At 48.8% G+C, this 10298-nt stretch overlaps 1 protein-coding gene across 1 annotated transcript; it reads left to right on the forward strand.

Annotated features, from left to right (window-relative positions):
* The first annotated feature begins 203 nt into the window (after window positions 1–203).
* On the forward strand, window positions 204–5068 carry TRIL (TLR4 interactor with leucine rich repeats). The gene has a single exon (XM_055709748.1). The coding sequence runs from the start codon at window positions 573–575 to the stop codon at window positions 2844–2846; it is 2274 nt and encodes a 757-aa protein (XP_055565723.1). The 5' UTR covers window positions 204–572; the 3' UTR covers window positions 2847–5068.
* Window positions 5069–10298: the final 5230 nt, after the last annotated feature.

Here is a 10298-nt window from a genome sequence, read left to right on the forward strand (position 1 = left end):
TCGCGGCTCCCTCCCCCCGCCCCCCCTCTCCCCCGCTCCATCCGATCCTCCGGTCCCCCAGGGCACAGTGTGGGAAGTACGAATTTCCGCTGAGTTTTCTGGGCAAGTTTCGGAGCTCGTCTTTCTCCTGCTCCCCGCTCCGCCCCCCCTCCCCGCTCCGCCCGCCCCCCCCCCCCCCCCCGCCCCTGGGACAGCCGGCGGAGCAGCGGGCAGCCGCGCCGTGCCGTGCCGTGCCGTGCCGTGCCGTGCCGTACCGCTCCGCCCGCACCCCGCCCGCCCCCCGCGGCAGCACCGGCCCCGCGACCGCCGAGCCGCAGCCTGCGGGCCGCGAGGGGCGGCGGAGCCCGGGCGGCGGCGGCCCGCAGCCCTCCCGGCCGCTCCGTGCCCCCCGGCCGGCTCGGGCGAGCCCATGGTGCCGGGCACCGCGACCTGCAGCCGCCGCCGCGCCCGCCCGCCCGGCGCGGAGCTCAGCCCGGCGCGGAGCAGAGGAGTGGCCGAATAGCAGCCGCGGCGGGGGGGATGCCGGAGAGAGACAAAGCCGGCGGGGGAAGCAGCCCACGGCTCGTCCCGGGATGGGGGCGCCGCGCCGGGTCCGCCTGATGTTGCTGACGCGGGTGCTCTGGGGCTCGGTCCCCCTCTTCCTCCTGCTGCTGCCTGCGGCCGAGCCCATCTGCCCCGAGCCATGCGACTGCCAGCAGCACCAGCACCTCCTCTGCACCAACCGGGGCCTGCGCTCGGTGCCCAAGGCGGCCGAGCCCCAGGATATCCTCACCTACAGCCTCGGGGGCAACTTCATTGCCAACATCTCCGCCTTCGACTTCCACCGCCTGGCAGGGCTCCAGCGCCTGGACCTGCAGTACAACCGGATCCGCTCGCTGCATCCCAAGGCGTTTGAGCGCCTGGGTCGGCTGGAGGAGCTCTACCTGGGCAACAACCTGCTGCTGGCGCTGGCCCCCGGCACCCTCAGCTCCCTGGCCAAGCTGCGCATCCTCTACGTGAATGCCAACGAGATCGGCCGCCTCAGCGCTGCCTCCTTCTCTGGCCTCAGCAGCCTCGTCAAGCTGCGGCTGGATGGCAACGAGCTGGGCTCACTGGGCGACTCCACTTTCTCAGGGCTACCGAACTTACTCTACCTGCACCTGGAGTCCAACCGCATCCGCTGGCTGAGCCGCGGTGCCTTCACCGGCCTGGCTAAGCTGCGCTTCCTCGACCTGTCAGGCAACCAGCAGAGCTCCCTGCGCCACCCAGACATCTTCGGGCCACTGCGCTCCCTCCACACGCTGCTGCTGGCCAGCAACAACCTGCAGCAGCTGACAGGGGGGCTTTTCCAGCACCTGCCTGGCTTGGCGAAGCTCTCGCTCAGTGGCAACCGACTGGCTCACCTGGCCTCAGATGCCTTCGCGGGGCTGGGTTCGCTGAAGGAGCTGCGCCTGGAGGGAAACCTGCTGAGCCACCTGCCCGCTGCCCTGCTGGAGCCGCTGAGCAGCCTGGAGGCGCTGGACCTGAGCCGCAACGCGCTGACCGCCCTGCACCCTGCCACCTTCGGCCGCCTCGGCCGCTTGCGGGAGCTCAGCCTGCGAGACAACGTGCTGGCCACTCTCCCAGGCGAGCTCTTCGCCTCCAGCCCGGCTCTCTACCGCCTGGAGCTGGAGGGGAACGCCTGGAGCTGCGACTGCCGCCTCCGCGGCCTCAAGCACTGGCTGGGGGCCTGGCACTCCCAGGGCCGCCTGCTCACCGTCTTCGTGCAGTGCCACCTGCCGCCCGCCCTGGCGGGCAAGTACCTCGACTACCTGCAGGACGCCCAGCTGCCGCCTCCGCAAGACGGCGGCCCCTGCCACGACGGTGCCGCTCCCGCCTCCGCGTCCCCGCCGCCGGCCGCCGAGGGGCTCGGCGGCAACAGCAGCGGCGCGGGGGTGCCCCGCGGGCCGCCGCCGTCCGCCTCCACCGCCCGCCTGCTGGGGGCGCCCGAGAGCGCGGCGGCGCCCAGGGCCGCGGCGGAGCCGGCCAGCCCCACGCCGCCGCCGCCGCCCGCCCGCCCGGCCGCCTCCGGACCGGCGCCGCCCAGCGCCCCGTGGCCCCGGCGGGCCGGGAAGCCCCGCGCTGCGCCGGCCGCCGGGGTCCCGCCGCTGGTGTCCGACCCGTGCGACTTCAACAAGCTGTTCCTCTGCAACCTGTCGGTGGAGGCGGTGGGCTCCAGCTCGGTAACGGTGCGCTGGGCCGTGCGGCCGCACCGCAGCCCCCGTCTGCTGGGGCCGGTGAGGTTCCGCCTCCTCTTCGACCGCTTCGGCGCCGCCGTCAAGTTCCAGCGCTTCGTCTACCTGCCGGAGCGCGGGGAGCCAGCTGCCACCCTGCGGGAGCTCCGCCCGGACACCCCCTACCTCGTCTGTGTCGAGGGCATCCTCGGCGGCCGCGCGTGCCCGGTAGCACCGCGGGACCACTGTGCCGGGCTGGTCACCCTGCCCGAGGGCGGCGTGGCGGCGGGCGGGCCCCGTGGCCCCGACCAGCAGCTCCTCACGCTGGTGCTGCTGGCGGTGAATGCGCTGCTGCTCTTGGCGGCGTTGGCCGCCTGGGCCTCCCGCCTGCTGCGCAAGAAGGTGCTGGGGCGGCGGCGGCGGAAGGCGGCCCCCGTCCACGTCCGCCAGCTCTACTCCACCCGCCGGCCCCTCCGCTCCATGGGCACCGGCGTCTCCGCCGACTTCTCAGGCTTCCAGTCGCACCGGCCACCCCGCGGCGCCGCCTGCGCCCTCAGCGAGGCCGACCTCATCGAGTTCCCCTGCGAGCGCTTCATGGATAGCGGCGGCGGCCGCCACGGCGACGACCACCTGCTGCAGCGGTTCACCGACTGAGCCCGCCCAACTACGGCTCCCGGCGGGCACCGCGCAGAGGCGGGCGGTGGGCACTGCTGGGCAACGGGGCCCACCGGGAGCTGTGGTCGGCGCGGCGAGGGGAGGCGGCCGCTGGGCTGAGGGTACGGCCGGGCCCCGCCGGGCTGCCGCCTCCTCAGGGAAAGCTGCGTGCGGTCGCTGCCCTCAGCCACGCTTACTGCAGGCCGGGACTGATGCCGTGTGTGAGGTGGGCTTAGTCGGTCACCCCTGATGGAAGGTCGCCGTTCCTCAGAATCATCGCTAGCCCAAGCAAAAGCGGCGACTGGGCAGCTGCTCGGTGCCATGAGGGGAGAGAAGGGCGGGAGCTCGTGCAAGCAGCAGCAGGTGCCTTAGGCCAGCTCAGCGCCCTGAACTGAAGCGTGCCGCTTTACAGGTGGCTTTCTCGGACTGCAGCTGGGCCGTTCCAAGGCACCGGCGCTTCCTAATTAAAAATTTGGACGGAGGGTCGTCTTCTAATGTAGTACAACCAGTGAGTTGTCTAGAGGGCTTGAAACACACATTTTGTGCTGAACAGTTTGAAGGCTGTGCCATCTTAACTCACCCTGAACGTGAGGCAGTTTTAACGTGCACGGGTGTGTTTTCGTACTTTTTTGTAAACGGGAAACAATAATGCAGCTGGTTAGTTTTGCAGGAATGTATTGCTGACACCACTAGGAAAAACTGAGTTCTGTAATATGTTTACAAATGAGCTATTTTAAAATTCTTCTTTTTCAATAAATACTGCTTGGTACTTGCACACAGTAATGTGTGTGGTAGTTGTCTGAGTCTGTGATGGTCAGTGGATCGCTGACCCTCACGTAATCCATTTCTAAATGGGTGGATGCAGAGATGAGCTGTTGATGGATAAATAATATTGGTGCCTTTCTTCAGAAACAGTAATAGGTGAGAATATTTCAGGAATGTGAAGCAGTCTTTATCCTAACGGGCAATTCCCTCTTAGCCTTAGCCTACTAAAATTAGAAGCTTTATGTACCTCACTGTGAAATAAAACATTTTTGTATATTAATCTAGATTCTGTGTTTTGTGTAGCTGAGTGAGTAATGCTGAAGTTAAACCCTTATGCAGTAGTATATGATGTTTGAGTTGGTTTTGTTTTGTTGTTGGTTGTTTTTCTTTAACTTGACTTTTGTCTTTGGTTTTAGAGCAATGCTAATCATTTTTTGATCAGTTGCTCTCTACTTTCTCAAACTTCTACTTTCCTAAATATTTACAGAATGTGGTTCTGTTACTATGAAATATGGTGGTTTAGTTTACATTAATAATTCTCTCTGTGTGGTCTAGAAATGAGCTACTTAAAAAGGTCCAAACTGGGGTTACGCTTTAAATGCAAATGTTTTAGATGGAGTTTGGTAAATTGTTGAGACCATTGATGCTACTTTTGCTCCTTTGAATTTAATGTGCAACCTCAGATGAACTCTTGTGGAACTGAATGGCTTCAAGGAAGTGTCAGTGAACTATGGAGACAATAGTCTCAATATCATGCATTCACTGCTGACCCGAGGTGTTCGTGACTACAAGTTGTTTATTACTCTAGTTGCAAGTAAGCAATGCGGTTTGTTGGGGTTTTTTTGTTTGTTTGTTTTCAGATGACAAGCATTTACAAAAGACACCATAGTAACTGGTACCTTCAGTTGGAGTTCAGTGAGAAAAGACTTTATGTTCTGAGGGAATTTTGTTCAATCTTTACATTCAAGTCGGAGGAAAGGAGGGAGTGTAGAGATCATTTGCCTTAATCTTTGCCTTTTAAATGCTGGGGGGGGGGGGCCGGGAAGTCTTGATTCTGTCAGTAGTAAAAAGTCCTTTTGGATTTATGTTGACAGGCAGTAGTTTTCATTAATATCAGGGGCCAAACTTGATTGTCTGAGTATAGATTAAAATTCATAACTCTTAGAGACACAATGTTGAGTGGAATTAAAACTGAAGGAAACCAGGATCATGTTTTATTTTTTGTTAAGAATCTTAAATTTCTGTTCCTTTGGACACTTGGGTGCTTTTGGCCATTTATGACTGACTGTGGAATACACCACTGTTTGTGTTAGAAATGCAGTGGGGATTATTGAGTAAAGCTGTGTATCACACTAACATTAGCTCTTATCACTGGATATTCTTCCAATGGGAGATGCATAGATGCTGTACATGGTTATAATCAATTATGTCAATAAATCCATTTGCTGAAAAGAAAATTGGTGTCTTAGATTTTATCTCATAATGCATCGCTTCAATCATAGACTGGCTGTAAGTTCTTTGTGTTACTAGCACTGCTGTTTCTTAGGCCTGCAGAGCGCGCCTCATCGTGCGTTCTCTCATGTCTTTTCACCACATATTATGTTTTCTGTTTTGGTTGTTATATGTTTGGATGGTGCAAACAGTAAAATAATTAAAATGGTCAGCTCTGGAACAGGTAGACCACTGTCCCAAGATAGACTAATAAGGTGCCATTACATTAGTGGACTAATGATCCTTTATAAGCTAAATAAGAAATAATGATTGTTTGGGATGTCAATATTTGATGCACGTTGGAAGTTACAGTTCTGAGGGTTTTTCAGTACCGTGAGGCTAATGATATTAAAATGTCATGTTGAGCACACACGTTTTCTAAGTAAGAATTCACTGCTGCTTTTTGAATTTATAAAAACATTTGAAGAATTGCTACAATGAAGTGGAAATAGGTCTTTGTCCCAGCCTAGGAGAGGTAGATACATAGATTTACACAACAACAACAAACATGGTTAACAGAATGAAGTTGGCAACTTCTTGAAATTCAGAAGTTCTGTAACTAGGAGTACTTAGGCTTTGCGTGCAGTTGTTACTTGCAGCTTTTTTGCAGGGGGGAGCTGTACTAGCAGGTGGTTCAGGAAAGAAATGTCAGCAACATTCAATGACCAAGCGATGTCAATATTACATGGCTCTATTTTTACCAGCAGTAAAATATTTATATATATTTGGGTCTTTTTTCAAGTAAGCTCCTTTCTAAAGAATGACTGTAAAAATAGCCTTTTCTAAATGGATGAACTGCCATCAATTTATGCTCAAAATGTTTGTCCTTCTAGCAGAAATAGAGTTTTACCGCCCTGTTCTCTCCTGGAATCTATGCAGCTTGGGGAAGTGTCACCTGAATGCTGTCCTGCTAAGTAATTACTGAGCATGTTATCTATCAAAGACTGCAAATCACCAAAAGATTGTCCCATTGAGGTAAAAGGACTACTGCTGAGGGAGGTCTGCAAAACGTAGTGGGGCTTCCCTGGTGGCAGCTCTGCTTGGGTCCGCAGCCCCTGCACACCTCCTGCTTCCCTCGCAATCCCTGACCCTTCACTGCAGGCAGCTGGATGGTGAACTGCAAAATTGATCCTCCTTGAAAATAAACCTTCCCTAGTACCTCCCCTCTCCCCTAATTTTCAGCCAGCTCAGTTTCTTTGATTCTGTTCAACTCACACAAGTATTGGAAGTGGAAAATGTGGGGGTGCGGTGCAGAGGCAGGAAAAAACAAAGATGAAAAGCTGCTTAAACAATCGTAAGTAGTCTTGATACCCAGTTTGTCCACAGTCTAATAAAATCTAGACTATTCACATTAGATGAAAATCATATGTAGAGGATATACCTTTACTGGAAAATCATTAATCGGCAAACCTGAAAATTATTAAAACTTCTCTACAAGATCCTAGAAACATTGACGTTAACAATGCAGGGCTAGAGAGAAATAATCTGAAGAGAACAGGGCTGTAATGGTGTCCATGAAGGTCTACATGCGCATGAAAAACCCTTGCTGAAAAGCACCGCTTGACTATTAGAGCCTGTTGGATTTATAAAAATATTGATTTCTTTATGCAGTACTATCTTTAGTTTTCGCAATGCACTGCAAATGCCAAATCATAAAATACCATCGTCGTTTGAACCATGTTATTACCCTGACAAGGGGGGACCTGGTAAATTACATGTCTCTTGTGCGTTTTCCTTTGTGCTCTTTCCTGGGAGAGATTTGGAAAATGAAGAATTGGAAAGGGCGGGGGGGGGGTGGGGGGGGGGGTGGGGGAAGAGTCTACTCCAGTTCCATCAGGATATTTATTTAACTGGTAAACTTACATTTAGATTGTAGTGGATGAGTCCACAAAAAATCATTTATTTTCATGACAGTATATGTATTTGCAGAAAACTCCTTAAGTGAGCAAGATAAATACTACTTCATTTCAAAAAACCTGGCTGCTCACATTAATTCATGTTTCTTTGGCCACCAAGGGTGTGCATATGTTGTTCGAGGTCCACAAGTAAAGCTTTGGTTTAAAAAATTATTTGCAAAATCAAATCAGCCAAATTATGTGTACACAGTGTGATGTACTTGATTTTTCATCTGGGCAACTGTTTTGAGACAAGTTGCTATATAAACGTTGATCTATAATCTGCTATTTGTTAAACAGAAATGGGGAATAAATGTAAGGAAACCATGTGTATTCTGGATGCTGCATTTGTTCTTTTTGCTCCACGCTAAATATAGCATAGTTTTGGCAGTCTGTCCAAATACTGCTGTTGTGTTTTTTCTCCATAAAAAGTCGAGTTCTCTCAAGAGCATGCTTTAATTCCCATAGAAAATAAATTCCCATAGAAAAATAGTCAGTTGTCTTTAAGCAAAAATATTTATCTTCATATCATTGTACATCGATTTATTTACGTAGATGCTCCCTGGTATTTTTTTTTTTTTTTTAATCTATATCTCATTTGTTTTTACATACGAGGCTGTAAGAATGCAGTATGAATACAGTGTGAGTAAATAGCTGGAAGAAAGCTGCCTAAAAACTAAAAGAGATGTTTACTAGCAAAGAAGAATCTGAGACTTTAAAGGTAATTTATGAGTATTTATGGTGTGACATGTGCCTCATTTGTTGCTGGATTTTTAAAGGTACATTTATTTTTAGTTTGATAATGTATGTTTAATAATTTTAAGTTATAGAAATAAACTATTTGTCCAGGGTTGGGGAGGTCCCCACATACATACATCTTAAAAGCTATTGAGTGCTACAAAGAAAATTGGGGTGGGTGTATTAATTCTTACTAAAGTATTACCTGATTTTTCATCGCAAAGGTCATTTGAAGTTGCTGCCAGGCAGAACAGTCCTTAGCTAACACGTTAAATGGTGTCTCTTGATTTCAGATAGATACGTATGATACTATTCCTTACTTTACCTGTTTCTCTAATATTTCAACAAATATATTCTCAAATCATGTTAACTTTTTTACAAAATGTTTCAATTTTTTGTATAGTCAGTATTTCAAAATACTTTACTGCTCTTCGGAGATCCATTCATGTGAAACTTGTACCGAGAGAATCTGAACAAACATTAGAGCAATCTGTCAGTGAACAATCGTATGCCACTTTGTAATGCAAGTGCTCAGAGGTTGTGAAGTGAGGGTTGTATTTTTTATAATCTTGTGAGAATGAATGACCAACAAAACATTCTCACAGGGCCACAGCTGTGCCTTCTAGCTATGGCAAATGTATTACTATAATGTAACACCTTATGCATCAGTCTGGTCTAGTCTAGTTCATTTTATTTCGCCATGTGAGACTAGAAAAAAAGACTTAATTATGAGACCTGAATGTCAAGGAAATAGAGTGGATAAGCATTTTGTGAAATCCTTGGCCAAAATCCTGTTAGCCACAGTTTTCCTGATTCATTTAACTTCTCACGTGTGCGATTTGTTTCATTGTCATTAGTTTCATACATATTTGTTTAGTTGTAGTAAATATTTAGAAGTCATTTGAATGTTTGAAGTCCTGGATACATATAACAGATAAAAATTATACACAGGAAGTTAATGAGACAAATATTCTCATTATAAGACTGATTTATCTCGTAAGGGACAAATATTTCAGGGACGTTGTCTTTAAAATAAACCTGAACAACGGTTTTAAGTCAAGAAAGGAATTATTTTTCTTTGGAACATGAAGAAGGTAGGTAGCTTGTAAACAATGTTTTGACTCTTTTATTTAATTTCTTGCCAATAAGAGCAAAGATTAGCATTATGTTAACAAATTATATTGTGTGGGGATATGCATGGATCCTATCTGGATCCAGAAAAGTTCCTTGAAATGGTGCCTGGGCCGTCAGTTTTAAACTAAGGGATTCACTGTTACACTGCTGGAGTTCATCCTTACAGTGAGAAGGACAGAAGAGACCTTTTGATATGTCTGAATCCATGTTTTAGTACAATCTTTAATCCATCATTGTACCATTGACATCTCTATCATTGTACCATTGTACCACTTTTCCTCCTACCTTGCTTAATATTTAAACATTGGAGTTAAAATTCAGTTTAAATACTTAAGTTACTTAGCACTGTAGCAGCCCCTGACTACTGTAAAACAATTTGAAATAAGGGAGCATACTTGGTGATACCTATCAGATGAAAGGTTAGAAATAATTTTACTCTAGAGGAACACACAGGAAAAGCATGTTTACAGCAAAAAATAAAATATTTGTTTCGTTTATTTGAAGGATAACATGGTTTATTTGCCATCACTATGTAATGATCTAAATCTTGAACAAGCCTACTGCAAGACAAGGTTCGTATGTTAAATTTACAAGGCAATTTGGAGTTTTGACAGTACACGTAGCAGATGTTTTAGCGTGCCATTTTTTTGCTGCAACAGCTTGATCCTTCTTCTGTTCTCACTCTGTGCAAGTGAAAAGATTTCAAGGCTCTTCATGTAAGTACCCACTGGTAATAGATCTTTTGCAATGGAATTAATTGTAATGCAGAACTGTGCTCTAAGATTCAGTGTTCACCTTAAGAAAACCCTACCAAAACAGTTCTCAGATCTGATCAGCTTGGGGAGATGAGCCTGAGTGTTAACTGGCACGGAAATGTCTTTCTCAGCTGGCAATTACCGAAGAGGGGGAATCTTTCATGATCATTGTAGTAAGTTGTTAACTCTGAAACTTAAAGATGCCAAACCTACCACAGTTTTGTTGGCCTCCAAATGAAACTCCTCCACTTCCTCTCGTTGCCTGAAAAGCTTTTATTATTTAAAATATTTTGTCAAACCATGCAGTTTTTCTAGTAGTAAATGTGCCAACAAATCTGGAACTTGCCAGTTATTCCCATGAGCCTGGTGCAGTTGCTGGGATCCTTGCTGTACAGTTCTGCCATGCTGCATGTGCCTTCCACCTGACTGCTTTTAGCAGTGCAGCACTACCTTCTTCTACCATCTTACTCATTGGCACAGGGTTTTCTCCAACAGATTAGGGACATTCAGTTCAGCCTGGTATCCATTCAGTTACTTCTTTTTTTCTTGCCTAATATTTCAGTTCTATGTTAATGGGAGTGTGTTTGGGCTTGCTTTATCTGGTTTGAAGTAAGAGATAACAGCTGTTTAAAATAGAGTCTGCTTTTAGAAAGCGAAGGAAGGAGTACATGAAT

Source organism: Falco cherrug, chromosome 4, assembly GCF_023634085.1.
Source record: "Falco cherrug isolate bFalChe1 chromosome 4, bFalChe1.pri, whole genome shotgun sequence".
In the NCBI taxonomy this organism is placed as follows: domain Eukaryota; kingdom Metazoa; phylum Chordata; class Aves; order Falconiformes; family Falconidae; genus Falco; species Falco cherrug.